This window comes from Canis lupus, chromosome 17 (assembly GCF_011100685.1).
Source record: "Canis lupus familiaris isolate Mischka breed German Shepherd chromosome 17, alternate assembly UU_Cfam_GSD_1.0, whole genome shotgun sequence".
NCBI classification, from domain to species: Eukaryota; Metazoa; Chordata; class Mammalia; order Carnivora; family Canidae; genus Canis; species Canis lupus.
The window spans coordinates 21645795-21665065 of NC_049238.1; the positions used below are offsets into that span (position 1 = coordinate 21645795).

At 42.5% G+C, this 19271-nt stretch overlaps 1 protein-coding gene and 1 pseudogene across 3 annotated transcripts; one reads left to right on the plus strand and one right to left on the minus strand.

Moving 5' to 3' along the window:
• The window catches only part of LOC119877188, a 10103-nt pseudogene extending 894 nt beyond the window's left edge, over window positions 1-9209 (plus strand).
• A 3277-nt stretch (window positions 9210-12486) lies between these two features.
• LOC119877161 (coiled-coil domain-containing protein 121-like) lies at window positions 12487-15864 on the minus strand. 3 transcript variants are annotated; one of them, XM_038561114.1, is made up of 2 exons: window positions 15404-15864; window positions 12487-14749 (listed from the first exon to the last, which is right to left on the minus strand). In XM_038561114.1, the coding sequence occupies exons 1-2, from the start codon at window positions 15763-15765 to the stop codon at window positions 13813-13815; spliced, it is 1299 nt and encodes a 432-aa protein (XP_038417042.1). In that variant the 5' UTR covers window positions 15766-15864; the 3' UTR covers window positions 12487-13812. The 3 variants fall into 3 exon arrangements, with proteins under 3 accessions (XP_038417042.1, XP_038417044.1, XP_038417043.1); XM_038561116.1 differs by having other exon boundaries at window positions 15400-15705; XM_038561115.1 differs by lacking the exon at window positions 15404-15864 and adding an exon at window positions 15070-15393.
• Between the last annotated feature and the right edge of the window lie 3407 nt (window positions 15865-19271).

Here is a 19271-nt window from a genome sequence, read left to right on the forward strand (position 1 = left end):
AGAACCAGAGACACAGGCAGAGGAGAAGCAGGCTCCACGCAGGGAGCCTGACATGGGAGTGGATCCCAGGTCTCCAGGATCAGGCCCTTGGCTGAAGGTGGCGCCAAACCGCTGAGCCACCGGGCTGCCCCGCTATAAAAGGATTTTAGATGGTCCCATATACACTAGCTGCAGAGGAGAGGTACTTACAAATGAAGCCAGCTCTGTGCTCTGATTGCTTTTATAGATTTCAGTGTTTCCTGAAGGTGACTTCCTTACTTCCCCTGACCTCTATGGGCTTTGGCTCTGTTTTTCTATCTCAGTATCTGTTTCAGATACTAAATTTTTCAAGCAGGAGGATTGTTTTCTCACTGGAAACATAGCTATTACTTGTGGTGGGCTTTGTGAGAACTGTCTCTCCAAGTGCCAGCTGTCTCTTTTCTGGAAACTACAGTTGTTGTTTTAAGAAGAGACTAACCTGGAGCTCCAGTCGCGCAATCGTTAGCGCGGTACTTCTGCGAAGAGACTAACCTGTGTCAAAGCACATGAAGGCAAGTGCGAGGAATAGTTAATTCTCGTCTCAGGCAGTATCAGGAAAGATAGTGTATTCCATCCCCTGAGTTCTCTCACATCTTTTATTTTCACATTTTGTTTTAAAATGTTTCACATTTTTAGATTGAATCTCAGTGTTTGTGTTTGAATTTAAAAATACCCAGAATTAACGTGACACTTCTGAAGAAAAAGGAGAAATGCAGAGGAGCAGGGAACAGACATTAAAACCACTCAAAATTCCACCACCCAGAGATGACTACTGTTAACGTGTTCATTTATAACCTTCTAGCCTTTTCCCAATTTACATATATTTCTATCAAATGTATTATATATGTGCGTGTATGTATGTACCCTGTGTTTAAGTATACAATAATAAGTATAATTTACATGTAGTACATATTTGTATCCCTGGGGGTTTTTTTTGTAACAAGTGTTTTAGCTGTATAAATGCTCTGTCAGTAGCTTTTTCAAACTATAGATGAAGTGCCATATCTGAAAATCTCCTGCCCTCTGTTAAAAATCAAACTATTCTAAGATTAAATTATAGAAAATTATACTTACCAGTGTTGGGTAAATTTGTACTTAAAGGCTCATACCTACTACAGTTTTTTTGCACGTGAAAGGATGCTTGTCGAACTCCAGAATTACATAACCTGAAGAGTTGGGTGTGAAACTTTTGGGGTATTTTGGTTGGAAGTTGGGTTCCTCCAATAAAATATTTCTTGTCTCATAGTTAAAATATACTCGCCCTGGGCTGCCTACCTTCAGCCAGGAAGTGCTACACAAATGGAAGTCAGATATCAAGAAATACCATCGCATTCAGTGCCCTAACCAGGTGGTTCTTTCTCATTTTTTTTCCGTAAATGTTTATCAAACTGCTGTTTCAGTTATTTATTCCGTCATGATGAAGTACATGAACCTCAGTGGCTTAAAACCTCAGTTATTTTATTTGTTCAGAATTCTATAAATCAGTAATTCTGCCAGGGCTCAAAGAACATTCTCCTGTCGTACGTGGCATCAAGTGGGATCATTCGTGGGTTGTATTTAGCTGCAAGCTCAGATGGGACCTGATGTCCAAGATGGCTTCTGTGCAGCCAATTGAGCTGGGAGCTCGGCTGTCCACATGGCCTCTCTCCATCAGGGTGTAGTGGGTTACCAGCAGGGCACATGGCAACTGACTTTTCAGAGTATCCCAGGAACACGAAGCCGCAGATCTCTTAAGGCCTAGCTTCAGAATTTGTTCAACATCATTTCTATGGGATTCTATTGGTCAGAGGAATTACAGGGTTCACCCAGATTCAAAGGGAGGGTAAGTAGCCTCCACTTCTTGCAGGAAAGAGTGGCAGAGAATTTCCAGCCATCTTCTACTCTACCACAACCATATATGCAGAACTATGGGAAGAAGCAAATACACAAGAAATAGAGACACCTTTGTACTGAAGAAGGCAGATTTTTTTTTTAATTTTTTAAAAAATTTTATTTATTTATGATAGTCACAGAGAGAGAGAGAGAGGCAGAGACACAGGCAGAGGGAGAAGCAGGCTCCATGCACCGGGAGCCTGACGTGGGATTCAATCCCGGGTCTCCAGGATCGCGCCCTGGGCCAAAGGCAGGCGCCAAACCGCTGCGCCACCCAGGGATCCCAAGAAGGCAGATTTTAAAAAAATATCTAACTGCAATTTTCTGTTTCTCAGAGTGTCAGAGAAAAAGTAGCAGGGAAGAGAATATCTTAAGCTTTTCTCAACAACTTGTTCACCATTTGTTTTTAAACCTTTCTTTGGTTTTTCTTTTTTGCTTTTGTGGCTTGTGTGTGAATTTTTTTCCTGTTTGGTTTGTAACGTGATTTATTGGGCTTCTTCCTCCAAATGTAGGGCTGGTCAGTGTAAATAAATGGCCAGGTTGCTAAGAGAAGGATGCGGTTTGCTATAGTTTTCATGGATTTCTTCTTCTCTTTTTCAGGGTTGTGAAGCGGTCTACAGTAGTGTATCAGGCCTTAAAGCTCACCTGGGCTCTTGTACCTTGGTTTGTAACTTTCTGAACTATTTATCTTAACATGACGTCTAAAATAGTCCTGACATGGAAGAGAATTCAGTTTAGATGAACAGCTAGTTGTCCTGTTTGCCATTAATCTTCAGAGGCTGGCTTAGTTTTTTCATGTCCTAAAGATGCTTGGTCTGTTATTAGAGGGGATGCCCGGGATATGTTCAAGATACAGGAAAAGCCAACATAGCCTAGAAGTCTTATCAGTTAAGGAATTTGGAGAAATAAAATTATTAATTTTGAGTCTCTACCAGGGATTTAACATCTTCCACCTGAGCCTCTCCTGCCTTGGGGCTTCCCTATCTTATCGGGCCTTAAACTTTCTTGAATCAACTTACATGTGTTTATCTGGATTGTTGAAGATCCTCTACTCCCATCTGAATTATACTGGCCTCTGGGGATGAGAAGTAGGCTCTATCTGCTGTCAGGCCGATGGCTGTTCACCTCACTGAATCTTTTTTGTGTTGACCCAGGTGCCCTACAAACTGCTGTAACTTTTTAATTCCCATTCAGAAATATCTCTTCACACAAAAGGAGCCCCATGGGCACTCAGGAGCTTCAGGAGTCAAGGCAGCACGGGAGTGTAGACATCCAAACCGCATCTGTCCAGGAATGCTTAGGAGTTTGTCGTCATGATCTTAGTTTCAGAGTCCTTAACCTAGGTGTTGCAGATGATACTTCTCGAATTCTGGATGTCCAAGGACACTCTTTGAAACATGGATTATGGTGGGAAGAATTATATGCATTGGTGCCTCTGGTGAACCTCAGGAGTCCAAGAGTCATTCCAAGAGAACCAGGAAGGGAAAGAAACAAGGAAGTTAGAAAAGTGTGACAGGTTTTATAGCAAAAGAAGGAGAACCTCAGTTTGTGTTGAATGGGTGGGGGTATTATGTATAGAATTATAAGTAGGATAGATTTATAGTGGTGATAGTCTGCCCAACCGAGTTTTCTAATGTATTGCTGTTTTGGATTTTCTTCCTTCTTGCTGAAGTAAAATCCCCGCCCTTTCTGTCTCTTAACAATCTCCCACATGGCTCAGGTATGTGTTCCTGAATTACGAGTAATTCTCTTTTCTTTCTCTCTTGAAAACAAGGGAAACTTGTGGCTGGAAAATACAAGTGTCTTCTGTGTCAAAAAGAATTGTGTCAGAGAGTGGTGTCAAGTATCACATCAACTCTGTCCATGCTGAGGTGAGGTCCCTGCTTTCCCCGCCATGTTTTTGTGATCCTGTGGAACCCATACGTATGCGCCCCCAAAAGTGGATTTTGTGCGTTTTTATGGGCTGGGACTGTTGAGAAAAGGAATTTGAAAGTGCTTAACCAGAGACAAGAGTTAAAAATACTTTGTGAAATTAGATGTGTAATTGTATTTTTATGTGAAAGCATTTGAAATCACTGTAAGTGTGAGCACCTCTGAGCTCTTGTGATTCTTTAAATTCATCTTAAACCCGGGATCCCTTGGTGGCGCAGCGGTTTGGCGCCTGCATTGGCCCCGGGCGCGTACCTAAGAGACCCCGGGAGCGATCCACGTTCAGGATCCCGGTGCATGGAGCCTGCTTCCGCCCTCTGCCTGTGTCTGCCTCTCTCTCTCTGACTATCATATAATAAAAATGTTAAAAAATAAAATAAATAAATTCAGTTAAACCAAGAGTTTTGGGCACTGGGCTGAGTTTTATAGCTGTAGAATTCTTGTTTTATAGCAGTCTGTGTACTTCTGTTTTCTCCTATTCTAAGGCCTTTGAGCAATCTGTTTTAATGTTTCAAATACTGCAAAGAAACGACGATAAGGGACATCAGTGAGACAAACTGGAGAAATTGGTATACTGGCTCTATTAAATAACAGTGATGAGTCAATGTCATGTTTCCCAGTAAATGTGATCATTGTGTTGTAGCTGTGCAGAAGGCCCTTGTTCTCAGGCAGATCTATGCTAAAGTTTTAGGGATGAAATATGTCTACAAATAACTTGCAAATGGTTCAGCAAAAGGAAGAGAAGAAGGAAGAAAGGGAAGAGAGGTAGGCAGTGGTAAATCTAGGATTCATTGAATTCTTGTCACTTTTTCTTAAGGTCTGTAAATTTTCAAAATTAAAGAATCAATTCTGGGGTGCCTGGGTGGTTAGTGGTTGAGCGTCTGCCTTTCACTCAGTCATGATCCTGGGGTCCTGGGATGGAGTCCCATATTAGGCTCCTCACAGGGAGCATACTTCTCCCTCTATGTCTCTGCCTCTCTCAAAAAATAAATAAATAAATAAATAAATAAATAAATAAATAAATACATAAATAAAAATAAAAAATAAAAAAATCAATTCTGCATAAAAATACTTTAAGTACAGAAAGTCAAGAGGTTTCTCTTGGGGCAAAGTTTTTAGTTATACAGGTCAATAGAGAAATTGTTTCCTGTGTAATTAAATACCTGTATTTCAAAAGCTTAAGGAGTAGAGTGTGCATTCTCTTGGAATATCTTACCGCAGAAGCTATTGTGGCCTAATAAGGAAATAGAGCAAACACCGTCAACTGTTTTCTGCCCTCACATTTAATAGTTCTTAACGCTATGGGCTATAGTTAGTGTCATGAAATGTGGTCTCTGTTGTTTTACAGGTTTAAGCTTTGGGAATCGCTTTCTATACCTGAGATTTCCTCTGGAAGGCAGTCGGTCATATCTTTCTCATAGTAATAGTGTAAATACTTCAGGAAGTATTTAAAAGATAATTAATCTCCTAACAAAATCCAGCCTTTATGTAGTGAGCCTATTTCTCCAATTTCTTCTTAAAAAGTTGGAAACAACAAATTTCACTTGGTTTGGAGTTTGTTCTCCAGTCTTATTAGTTCAATGATTTGTGCCTATATTTATAAATTATGACGTGGTGGTAAAAGATTTTCACTCTGTTCCTCCCTCTCTGCCTCACATATTCTGAGCTACTTTTCTTCAACAGAAATTTTCAAATACATGAAAATGGACAGAATAGTATAATGAACAGCCTAACAGACATCAGTGTGTGGGCCAATCTTCTTTTCCTTTATAATCACACCCCACTTTTCTTGTCCCCTAAAGGCTTATTTTAAAGCAAATTCCACATACCATGTCAACTGTCACTGCTTCTTTTGATGTGTGTGTCTAAAATATAAGGACTTCTAAAAATGTATAAGCACAACCATCATTACACATAAAAAATTAGCAAGAAATAGTTCTTGAATATCATCATATACCTAGTCATTATTGAAATTATTTAAATTTCCTTGATTGCCTCCTAATTTTTTTTCAGAGATGGCTTGTTCAGGAGGAAGAAAAAAAAATGTCCGTGTACTGTGTATTTTAATCTAGAGTGCTATCCAATAGAAATGTAATGTGAGTCTGTATATAATTTCAGATTTCCTAGTACACACATTCTAAAAATTTTTTTAAAATAAAAATAGGTGAAATTAATGTTGATAATAATTTTATTTAACCTAGTGTACCTAAAATATTATCCTTTAAACATGTAGTTAATAAAAATTAATGAGATACTTTACATTTTTTCATACTAAGTCTTTGAAATACAATGTGTATTTTTTATATTGAAAGCATATCTCAATTGCAGGTCTAGAAGTTTCCCCTACTCCCCCTTTTTATATGTTTGGAGAAACGGTCATTTGTCACATGTGTATACACATTTGGATTTTGCTGAGTGCATTCCTGTGGTGGTGGTGGTCCTCTCTCAGGGTATTTCCTGTGAATCAGTAGTTAGACCTAGAAGACTGATCAGATCACTTGATTTCAATTGAAATCCTCCCACCCTCCCTTCCTTCCCTCCCTTCCTTCCTTCCTTCCTTCCTTCCTTCCTTCCTTCCTTCCTTCCTTCCTTCCTTCCTTCCTTCCTTCTTCTTCCCCAAGAGTGTTTCATAATTGGATTGCATGTTCCTCAACTGTTAATTTTTTAAACTGAGTCTCAGAGAGGTTGAGTAATTTCCCCATGGTCACAGAGCCAGAAACAGCTGAGATTTGCACTAAGACGGTCTGGCTGTAGAATGCATGCCCTTAACCACTATACTTTCATGAAATAAAAATGTCCTGTGGCCCGAAGCTTTATAGCTCATGAGATTTTTACAAAGGAGATAAATAAGTAGGATGATGCTAAGTGAACAGACTTTGTAGTTCACTTACTGAAGTATGAAGTACCCCCAAATCGTGTGCTACACAATAAATGCTTATAATGACTACTCACTATTCTGTATTGAATTTCTCCCATTTAAAGTACAGAATTATAAGCTCTGGTTCCCTATCCGTTTCCTTCTTACTGTGTTCTGCCCTAGCCGTGCCTTTTAGAAAATCTTCTCGCACCCAGGGCGCCTGGGTGGCTCACTCGGTTGAGCATGGGATTCTTGATGTCATCTCAGGTCATGATCTTAGGGTCGCGGGATCGAGCCCCAGCCTAGGGCTCCATGCTTGGTGGGAGGGGTGGGTATCTGCTGGAGATTCTCTCTTGCCCTCTGCCCCTCCCCGTCCTCATGCTCTCTTTCTCTGTCAAATAAATAAGTAAATCTTTCAAAAAACGAAAGAATTTCTTCCCAAACCCATTCCTTGTGCTCTCTACTGTGTATTGACTGGATAATTTTTCCATTTTGCCTCTGTAGGACTGGTTCGTCGTAAACCCAACCACCACCAAAAGCTTTGAAAAGCTAATGAAGATAAAGCAGCGGCAGCAGGAAGAAGAAAAGCGGAGACAGCAGCACAGGAGCAGAAGGTCTCTGCGAAGGCTGCAGCAGCCAGGCATCCAGCTGCCTGAGGCGGAGCTGAGTCTTAGAGTAGGGAAGGATCAGAGGAGGAATAACGAGGAATTGCTAGTGTCGACCTCCTATAAGGAACCGGAGCAGGAGCCAGTGCCAGCACAGTTCCAGAAAGTAAAGCCCCCAAAGACTCATCATAAACGAGGAAGGAAATAGGCAGGCAGTGTGAAAGCTCCTAGAAGAGCAAATGGGATGCTGTTGTCACGGGGACCTGTGCTGGGAGGACTGAGTCACTGGGGCTGAGCGAGGAGAAATGTACTCTTTTGTTTGTGTAAGGCTGTGACTTTCTCAGCTCCTTCCTCCTGTGTAAATTTCACTGTTCTATTTATTCACTTTTACCCCACTCCCCCCCCACCCCCTCTTGGGTAGGTGTTCCTGCTATTCCTCATTGGAGTCCTCTTGTTCTCTCATTTTGCCCAAAGAGCTCCCTCTTCAGGCCAACTGTGGGCCATTCTTGCTCTGTACAAAACTGAGAAACCCATTTGGTTGTCCTTTTCCTTCCCGGGCTATAGAATGTTCTTGGACTCTCCACTGATTAGTCATTCCATCATTTCGCTTATAAAACAATTCCAAATTAATTTTTAAGAATCATACAGATTTATCATTTTGTATTTGTGATATAACAATCCTAGAAGCTAGAACTGTTGTCACTCATGTAATAAGCTTATCCTGTCTCCCTGGGTAACAGATTTTATGGAGGCCGTTTGTTCTCTCTCAGTTGTGGTTTTAGGATTGAAAGTAAGAAAATGGACTTAAGATGAAAAAGCTAGAACCTCTCTATGCTGGTTTTACTGGGAAGTGTTTCGTTTGTCCCAAGTAGCAGTGACTGGCTAGACCCACAAGCATGAAAAGCAGCCCAAACATCAAAATGTCCCAAACATGAAAATGATTGGAAAGCAGGAAGTAGACGAAGCAATAAATACTGCCTTGACTTTCCTAGGGCTTGAGTCCTCATCTGTTGCTATGATCAGTGTCCTCTGGGCGCTTGTGCCCCACCCCCAACCCCCCAACTCCCAACCCCCAGTTTTAAGGATGAAGAATTACCGCATCGCGCTTGATGTTTTGACACAGAATCCTAGTGTTCCTAGTAATGCCATAGACTGGCAGCCAAGGGGCACATTCCGTCTCCCCTGGGCTTGACCTCACTTGTTCGTCTACACCACGCTAAATCCTTATTCCTCCCCTTAGCCGACGTCTTGTCTTTTGGAGTTTTCTGAGAATATCGTCCTCTGTCCTCTTTTGTATGTGGCGTTTATCCTCTTTATATCTTGAGACTTGACACCAGATGTAGGTATTTCTCTGGTGTTGGAAAGAAAAATTCCTTTCTGTACCTCATGCCTACCTGGTAATGTCTAGTGGGCTACTTTTCTTCTTCAAGGCTGGCTTTCTCTGGAGCATTGTTTAGAACAGCTCTGTTGTGTTTCTAGATTCTCTTCCCCTCTTCCATAAATATTGGTCTTATATATTCTTGCCAACTTTTGTGGCATATGCCACATAAAAAGCAAGGGCCCTTAACCCTGATATGGATAAATACTACCTTTTCAAATTCTGAAAGGCCGTTACTGCTCTTTAACTCTGTATTCTGTGCTGCTCCACATAGCTTTAAAATGTGGGCTTTTGTGAAGACCACTTTCAAACAAGGGAGCACTGAAACCAGATTTGGATACTGCCAGATAGATAGTTTTGAAACAGGTCAATGACGTGGTATGTCCAGTCTACCTTTTCATTTTCATTGGCAGTTGCACCCTTGAAACCCTTTCGGTAGGTGAGGATTGTCAGGGAGGAGAAATGAAGAAGCTATATTAATTTCTGGTGAGTAAGACTTGGGGAATGTTGGGCAATGACAAAAGAAATAAATGACTGTCGGTTAGAATGATGTTTCCAGGTGTTCATTGACTCCAACCTGCTGCCCGACTCCTTGCCGACACAGTGTATGGGGATAAGAAGATGGCTAGACATGGGAGTGGGTTTGAAATAAGTACCAAATACGGTGTCTCAGTAGTTTTTTAGTTCCTGAAATGTGTTGGCTAAAACGAGTAATTTGTTTGAGGTTAAAGTGAATTAGTATAGGAAACTTGTCCAGTCTCATCTAGTGCCATTGTAGGCACTTTAAAAAAATTTTCCTTCCTGGGGTGCCTCGGTGGCTCAGTTGGTTAAGCACCTGACTTAGGTGTAGGTCATGATCTTGGGGTCCTGGGATCAAGCCCCACGTCGGGATCTTCACTTGGCAGGGAGTCTGCTTGTCCCTCTGCCCCTCCTCCTGCTCATGCTCTCTATCTCTCTCTCTCCTTCTCTTAAATAAAGAGGGCAGCCCCAGTGGCGCAGCGGTTTTAGCGCCGCCTGCAGCCAGGTTGTGATCCTGGAGACTGGGGATCGAGTCCCATATCAGGCTTCTTGCATGGAGCCTGCCTCTCCCTCTGCCTGTGTCTCTGCCTCTCTCTCTCTCTCTCTCTCTCTCTCCTCTCTCTCTCTCTCTCCTCTCTCTCTCTCTCTCTCTCGTCCCTCATGAATAAATAAATAAAATCTTAAAAAAAAAAAAAAAAAAGAAAGAAAATTTGTGAAAAAAACTTTTCCTTCCTGAGGCCAGGTCTCAGCAAGTCTCAGTAGAGAGTATCATAATCATTCTACTGAGTTTTTAAGTTTTTAAACAAAGTTCATTAGATTACAAATTTGACAATATCGAACATAGCCAGGTTGTAGCGAATGTGAACTCTCATGCACGGTTTGGAATGTAACATGGTACAATCACTTTGGAAAAGATTTGTTAGTATCTAGTCAAGCTGAAAATATGCCTTAAGATGCAGCAGTTTTACTCCTGGGTATATACAGAGGGAAATCCTCCTGCCCAGGTATACCAGGAGACATAAACAAAGAATGATACTGTAGTACGGTTGATACCACATAGCAGAGACGAATAGCTGTCCACCATAATCTGCTCTCACCTTACAGAGTTATAGGATTACAGGACAAATGGTTAGATTATGTTTCCCAGCTCTCTAACCCCCTGCCCCTGTATCGAAGGGGTAGCCAACTCACTTCTCTCCAGTAGAATGTGAATGGAAGTGAGGGTGTCACATCCAAGCTAGAATTTTTAAGAAAATGAGTGTACTTCTATGCTTCTTTTCCCCCTTCCTTGGGCCAGATGCAGATGATAAAATGGCTTTAGAGGGTGGCAGAGCACAAAGTGGAAAATGGTTGATGCCCCGAATCACCCCATGAAGAACTAATCACCAACCAGGAACATCTATCTGAAGAGAAAAAAGATCTGTTATTTGAGGCACTATACCTTCTTGGGTCTCTTTGTTAACCTACTTTAAAACTAATCTAATCTTCCATCAGGAGAAGGGATAAATCGGGATACAGTTATATACTGAAATACTATACAGCGATAAAATTAAGGCTCCTTGTTTCATGAATACATCTCAAAAAATAATTCCTGGGAAAAGCAAGTTACAGAATACATGAAGTAGGCCATTTATATAAGGCTTAAAGACAATGCTCTATATGGTTTATGGATATATAAAAATATATTTATATGCTATATATGTAAATATGTGTATGTAGTATACATTTATAGTTTAATATCATATGTATATGTATACGTGGCATGAAAACATGCACAGGAATGATAAACACCAAATTTAGGACAGTGCTTCTGGGACTCAGAAGGACTACAAGTGAATTTTTAAGTTCTTATTTCTTAAGGTGGATAGTGAGTTTGTTCTGATCTTCTGTATTTTGTGTCTGAAATACTTCTTTTAAAAAATCAGTGCCCACAAACTGTTCTGCTCACCTCCTTTAATAGGGAACACCTTAGAAATGTTACTTGTCTTAACCTTTCATTTTCCCTTCACCCTTTAGTCTGCTCTTCTTTCTATTTACGTCTATTTCAGCCGCCCTACTCCAAACCATCATCACCTCTTGCCTAGACTATAAGTTTCCTAATTGTTTCCTTCTGATTTTTACTGGTTTGGATACACTCCACATAACAGCCTTAGTGAGTTTTTAAACTTGTAAATCAGAGCTCGTTCACCAGCTCAAAGCCTGCTGGTTTCCCATTCCACTTAGAATCCAAATCACTCCCTCCTTGTCCCACAAGGCCTTCTCCTCCTCCTGCCAACCCATTTAGCCTCTTCTTCCCCTACTCCTTTGTTCTCTGACCATTCCCCAGCTAACCTTTAGCCATATTGACCTTTTTGTTCCTGGAACCTAGTAAGCTCATTCCCATCTTAGGACCTTTGGATACACTGTTCCCATTGCCTGGAATGGCTTCTTCCTTGGGCTTTGCAAGGTAGGCTTCATTGTATCATTTAGGTCTTAACCTACATTTCACCTCGGAGGTCCTTTTCCACCTAAATGCACTTTCTGTAACATCACTGTGTTTAGTTTTTCTTCATTGCAAAGCAGATTCAAAGTAGATTGAAGTATTAGTTGGCCAGCCTACTGCTCACTTGCAGGTATGCATTTCAAATTATCTTTATCAGATGATTCACTCTCTAAATAGTCTTCAGGCTCTCAAAGCCTCACTTGGAAAGGGACAGACGTAAAGCAGCAATACACCAGATTCATGATCTGGGATAATAGGAATGAAAAAGAAACGTATGAGATGGAAATTATCCACTCCCCACTTAGGTAACTGGGACAGCAAAGGCAGGAGGGAAATTAACAGCAGAATACTAAGATTCTAAATCCCTCTTGCTTTCTAACTCCTTATCGAGCCTTGGTATGTATTTTCCTACGCTTTTTGGCACATTTTTGCATCTACAGAGAATAAGGCTTCAAATTTGTGTTGGTTACCATATTTTCCAGATTCAGTCTTTCTGTATTTTCGGCTCAAGAACTGAAGGTTAAGTTACCTGCATACTATCTAAAATTCTACTTTCTGTATTGAAATTGGTTTTATTATATCCATACTAGTATGAATGAGATATACAGAAGCAGTAGTAAGAGAAAAGTGATGAAACAGGAAATCCGTTACTGGGGAAAAGTCAACGGATACAGTATAATCTAAGGTTTTTATTTCTAATAAGCTACACATTAAAAACATTGTTAAAGGTAGACGGTGAAGGCATTGAGGGAGAAAAAAACGTTTTACTCCACAATTTTAAAGGAATTCATTTTTGCCTAGGCATGAAACTGAAAACTCAGGAAAATTATTTTGAAGTTTTTAATCACTGACAATTTCTGGATTACATAAAGTTGACTTTATTTTCCCATAGAGGAGCAATGTTAAAATGTGGGATTATATTTCTGTACTAGGATTCAGCATGCAAATAAATAACTAGTCTAACCGTCTATATGTCCTCAGTGCAAAAAAATTTTTAAAAACTACCATAAAAGTCTTACTAATTAAAAATATTATTTCCAGTTCTTCTAAATTAGCAATAAACTTCTTTGGCTATGATGGATACTGCCACTGCACAAAGCTTGTTCTTCTCAATAGACATAAATATAAGGCACTTTTAATTATAAAAGGCATTTCAAAATGTACTATCAGGTACACACATAGTAAGAAAATGTAGAAGTGACCTAAACCTGAAGTACTTATATTTAAGTAATCTTACTCGTTGTCTTAGAATTCAGAATGTTGTTAGGGAAATAGACGGCACAAGACTCTTTACAGTTGTCCCAATATTTTAAAACGTTTTTCACATATTTTCCTGAAATAAGTAGAGGCATTCAGTTACCTCATTAATGCTAGATGTATTTCTTGACAGAAAAGGTTTTTCAAAAGTTAAGAGTTGACCTAATATCTGCTCTTCCCTTAATTTACTCAAAGCTAAAATTGTAGGGGCTGAGCATTAGACAAAAGGTCATTCTGCCCAGTGTTTTTTTTTTTTTTTTTTTTTTGCCTAGCTCTTAATGAACATATTGCTTAAATTACTTTTCCACTCTTGACAAAACTATAGAAGCAGCTGCCTGTTCAGTGGTGCAAACTTGAAAAAGACCTTAAAAGCATTTTGCCTTTTTTTTTTGTTGTTTGTTTTTTTTTTTTTTTTTGATCACTTTCCCTTTTCTGTGTGGAGCTGGCCAGGAGGCATGAGGATAAGCAGTTTGTTTACAGAGAGGAAGGTATTATATAAAGTCAATCTGAAATGCTACTCTTAGAAATCTAACTTGGCCACACGAAATAATTCACACCACTGTCTTCCTTTCACTACCTCCAGGTGGTCTCTTGAGCTAGTTTAATGTACTGGTGTTTGGGAAATGGTGTTATCTAGAGATTTGAGGAACATCCCATTTATTAACAAGATCTAATTAAGGAAAAATCTAATTAAAGGAAGCTGGTGGCACAAATATCCAGCAGTACTGCTGGAAAAATGCACCTAATATTTCACACTAACACATCATGATGGATACTTTGCCATAGCAATCTGAGATCCTAAAGCCTTCCTAACTAAGTTTATGCAGCCATCGGTTTATAAGAATACTTGCTCCAGTCTTTATTTACGCAGTGTTATTTTAGGAATTGGTTTGGATTAATCTTTGGTTTGGTACTCAGAGGTTAATGTGGTCCTTGGAGCATCCTGTCCTGGGCACCAATTACGCCTTCTTTGCAATCGTTGCCTCGCCCGGATTAAGCCCTCCACATACCACTGTTCCAGCTGCAGCTGCTGCTTCTGATTTTCTAACTGGCTTTTAGTAGCTTGCAACTCCTGGCACTGCTGAGTTTGCTGCAGTAACTTCTTTTGTAACTCCCGGTTCTCTCTCCTGATGCCACGGTAGAACTCAAAAGTATACTGCTTTGCTTCCAACTCCAAGGCCTGGGCCTTCCCGTCAAGCTCCTTTCTTTTCCTCTTTCCCAACTGCCCCATGTCTGGCTCACTCAGTTGTTTCTCTAGAAATGCTTTTTCCTGGAGTAACTGGACCTGGATTTCCTGTTTCTTGGCATCTGTCTCAGCTGGGGTTTTCTTTTTCTCGTCCTGTAATATCTGGATTTCTCTCTCCTGTTTCTCCTTTAACAGTGAAATTTTCCTCAGTGTCTGCAACTGCTGCTTTAAGTTGCATTGGATCTTTTCCTTCTGCAAAAGCTCCCTTTTAAACACTGAAGTTTGTTTCGCATATTTGGAGGCATAGTCTCGTCTCCTTTGTTCAATCTCCTGACTTTTTTGTAAATAGCTGTTCCACAGCTTTTCAGGCTGCATTCTATACTCTTCAGTTTTGTTGGTTAGATATTCCAGGAAGAATTTGTTTTCAGTCTGGACAAGTAACTTCTCAGCATATAGCTGCTTGGTTTCCTCCATTAGTGACTCTTGCTGGCTTTGAGCTTGTTTTATTTGGTTGTTCAGCTTTGTCATTTCCACCACTGCCTTTTCTTTAAACCTCATCTCTGACTTGCTTAGCTTCTCTGGCTTGAAAAAATCATTTATTAAACTAAGATACGGTGGAGAGGAACTCCTAGAGTCCTTAGCAAACCTGAAGGAAGAACAAGTAAGACATTCCCCCATCAATTCTTTTTTTTTTTTTTTTTTTTTTAATTCTTTTTTTTTTTCTTAAGATTTTATTTATTTATTCATTAGACACACACACACACACACACACACACACACACACAGGCAGAGAGCCTGACCTGAGACTCCATCCCGGGACTCGGGGATCGTGCCTGGAGCCAAAGGCCGACGCCACACCGCTGAGCCACCCGGGCTGCCCCTCCCCATCAATTCTTAATGAAAGTTTAGTAAACACAAAATGCACAAGTATACTTTAATTCACATGAGAAAATATTTTTTGAGCACCTATTATGGTTCTGCACTCTGCGAGGCACCAGGGTAGAGATGAATGAATGTGGCTTACAATTTACAAGCACGCATTCACTACAACCCCCGTAAGGCATTCCCTCCGTTTTAGAGAGGAGAAAACAAGTTCAGAGAATTTAAACGACGCCAGCAGTGGCAGCGCGTGGGTGTGAAACCTCGAGTTTAAGATTCACTGAACACTGCAGTAGCCACAAAGGGCGACGGGACCCGCTGAGGTGGGCGAGAGCAGCAATACATTTCCCGGCTTTTCCAGCCCCTTCCCGGTATCCGGGGACACTTCCGTGGAGGGAAAAGCGCCCCTTTCAGTACCTACTTGCTCCCGGAATCCGAACGTCCGTCTCCAAGGCGACGGTGAGGCTCACCGAGGGGGACCGCCAAGGAAGGAGCGCTCGAGTCAGGGGCCCCCGACGCGCGGACGCGGCGCCCCCTTGCGGAACGTTTCCGCAGTTTCTCGGTTCTGTGCTCCCCGGGGGTCGGCGCCGCCCAGCAACCCCCGGGGTCGCACTCCGCCCCAGTCCCAGCCTGTCCAGCCCTGAGCTCCTGAACCTCGTCGGCTGCCGAATAAGGCCCAGCAGCCAGTTCCCCGGCGGCTCCGTCCCCCGCTCCTTGGGGGCGGAAGGAGAAGCGCACTCTCCTCATTTGCGACCTGGGGGCGCCCTGCCTTGGGGACCGCATCTCGTCTTGCCCTCCTGGGGACCAGAGCGTCGTCTCTCCCAGACCCTTCGTTCCGTTGCGGCGGTGAGCGCCTGTCCCCCGGGTCCTCCCCTTCCTCCCCTGCCCTCCATTTCCCCGCCCCTGCCCCTGCCCCTGCCCCTGGTTGGCCCGGAGGCGAGGATGCTCTGGCGAGCGGCCCGCCCCTCCGCCTTCCCCGGCCGCGCGGCGGAGGCTCTAGCGTCCCTTGCGCGGCCCGCGGCGGCACGGAAGCCTCTCTAGGTGCGCGGCGTCTCTATGGTGGAGCGGGCGGAGCGCGAGGAAGATGGCGGCGCCCGCGGAGGCCGCTGAGGAGCGGGCTTCGGGGGGTCCTCGGCCCCCAGTGTGTCTGTTGGTGTTAGGAATGGCGGGATCTGGGAAGACCACCTTTGTACAGGTGACGTACAGGGCGCGGGAGTAGGAGGTGCGCTCGAGAGGTTGTCAGTGGTGGGCGGAAGGCCAGGGGGACCTCGAGGACGCGCTCGCGAGTTGAAGGGGATCCGCGTGGGGCTTTCAGGACCTCGCCAGCAGCTCCGGCCCCGAGCCTTTTCGGGCTCTAGCCTGGTTCGGTTAGGGCTCTCTTCTCCGCACCCTCAGTTCGTATTTGCTACAGCTTGCCACGTTGTTCTGGAATCGTCTTGCCGCTGACACTGCCGCCCCCTGGAAGGCGGGGGCTCCCACGTCGCCGGCAGTTAGTGCGGTGCTGGCGCCCAGGCCCTGGGTGGGGATTACTGCGGTGTGGCTTCTTGCGCGGCTCTTCCGTCTCGAGCGCTGGAGAGACCGCGATCGAATTTGACAAGGTTCCCGCTTTATCGGAGCTGATGTTTTAATGGGAGTGATGGGGAGAAACCTCACACGAATCAAGTGATTAAGTGATCGACCGACAATAGGGGAGGCCCTGTTGGCGGGACGATCAAGAAAAGAAAGCATTTCACCTGAGAGTTGAATGCTGGAGGCGGATCCTGGGGACGAGCGTTTCAGGTAGAGGGAGGGACACGTAGTGCAGAAGTCTTCAGCTGTGATCCATAAAGGAATCTCGGCCCCTTATCATTCCCTCGGCCTCACTCCACCGCTCTTCTCGCGTCTCTGCAGAGGCTTACTGGACATCTGCATAGCCGAGGCTCTCCACCTTATGTGGTTAATCTGGACCCGGCTGTACATGAAGTACCCTTTCCTGCCAATATTGGTGAGTAAACTGGAACAGAACTCTGAAGTTCTTCAGAAAACCAAAAGCCTCCAGCCGGGCAAATCTCTAATGCTTTCATTTTTCGTTTTCTCTAAACTATCTTTCATTTTCCTTGAATTTCCTAAGACTTCTAAACCATTTTCTTTGTTGACTCCTTTCCCTAAGTATATTAGTTTCCTTACCTCTCACTCTCGTGTCTCCGCTCGTTCTGATCCGAGGGTGGCAGGCTATTGTTACTTCATTTGTATTTTTTAAACATCTTATTTCTTGGACAGCCCGGGTGGCTCAGCGGTTTAGCGCCGCCTTCAATCTAGGGCGTGACCCTGGAGACACGCAACCCCCGGGGTCCTGTCTGTGTCACTCGTGAATACATAAATAAAATCTTTAAAAAGAAAAAAAAAAAGATTTTCTTTATTCGTGAGAGAGAGAGAGAGAGAGGCAGAGACACAGGCATATACATAGATATGCATATATGCATTGTTTTGGGGAAAGGTTTCCGGTTATCATCAGACTTCCAGAGAAATCTGTGACTCTGACAGAAATTAAGGTTGAATATGATGCATTGTCATGATTCTTGATTGAATCTAGGAGCCTGGGATCCCCGGGTGGCTCAGCGGTTTAGTGCCTGCCTTCGGCCCAGGGCATGATCCTGGAGTCCCGGGATGGAGTCCCATATCAGGCTACCTGCATGGAGCCTGCTTCTCCATCTGCCTGTGTCTCTGCCTCTCTGTCTCTGTCTCTGTGTCTCTCATGAATAAATAAATCTTGAAAAAAAAAAAAAAAGAATCTAGGAGCTTCCTGATTTTCAGGCTGTCACTGTGCTAATCCTCTCATTTTTTGTCTCTTAATTCTGCTAAGCTACTTGGACCCTAATCATACTAATAAAGGAAAATCTTGTTCAGGAGCAGAGGTCATTTTGGGAAGTTGGGGAAAAAGTTAGTATCTTCTTGCTTAAAGGATGGACTTCTATCTGATGATAGATGACTAGATAAGAAGATATATATGTGTGTGTGTATATATATCTGACTGGTAAGAAGATATATATATATTTGTAAATAATATATATATATAAATATATGTTTTTTGTAAAATTACTCAGCCATAAAAAAGAATGAAATCTTACCATTTGGGACTACATGGATGGACCTAGAGGATGTTATGCTAAGTGAAATTAGCCAAGACAGAGAAAGACAAATACCTTATGATTTCACTTACATGTGGAATCTAAAAAACAAAGCAGAAACAGACTCACAGATATAAGAAACAAACTGTTGGTTACCAGAGCAGGGAGGAGTTGGGAGTGAGTGAAATAGGTGAAGGGGATTAAGAGGTACAAACGTCCAGGTACACAATAAGTCAGGGATATAACTTACAGATTAGGGAATAGAATTAATAGTATGATAACTTTGTATGATGACGCATGGTAACTAGACTTGTGGAGATCATTTTCAAATTTATAAAAATATTGAATCAATATGATGTAAACCTGAAACTAGTAAGATACTGTATGTCAGTTACACCTAAATTTTAGAAAAGATGGAATTCAAATAGTTGGTAGAGTCTGTAGGCTGGTAGACAGGTTTAGACAGTTAGATATTACTGGATGCATTAATTCCCTTTGAAAAATCAGGTCTGCATTACCCCTTGCTACCAGTAGGCAGTTAGTAAGAAATAAACGTTTTTTCTTGATTTAGCTCCCTTTTTCTTTGCGTGTGATCACTGCTAAGGTACTTAAGTTGTATAAAACTTTTCCCCTGGGGCTCCTGGGTGGCTCAGTGGTTTAGTGTCTGCCTTCATGCTCAGGGCATGATCCCAGAGTCCTGGGACCGAGTTCCACATCTGGCTCCCCTTAGGGAACCTGCTTCTCCCTCTGCCTATGTCTCTGCTGCTCTCTCTGTGTCTCTCATGAATAAATGAATAAAATCTTAAAGAAAATCTTAGAGAAGAAAAAAAAAAAAAAACCAACTTGGCTACATTACTTAAAAACACACACAACACAGGGCAGCCCAGGTGGCTCAGTGGTTTAGCGCCACCTTTAGCCCAGGGCCTGATCCTGGAGACCTAGGATCAAGTACCACGTCAGGCTCCCTGCATGAAACCTGCTTCTCTCTCTCTCTCTCTCTCTCTCTCTTTCTCTCTCGTTAATGAATAAATAAAATCTTAAACACACACACAAAACTTCTCTCCTCGTCTCAGACTGTTTCTACCATAACTTCTGAGCCCGTAGCCTAACATTTTTCATGGATTGCTTGCCAGTTACCAAGTAAGGAAGGAAACCAATGTGAAGCTGGGGGGATTAGTAGAA

Excerpts from the sequence above, each read along its gene's own strand:
- LOC119877161 (XM_038561114.1), bottom strand. The coding sequence starts at position 15,765 with ATGCGGTCCCCAAGGCAGGGCGCCCCCAGGTCGCAAATGAGGAGAGTG. Across the intron at positions 14,750-15,403 it reads CGTTCGGATTCCGGGAGCAA|GTTTGCTAAGGACTCTAGGA; the intron begins GTAGGTACTGAA and ends TTCTTCCTTCAG.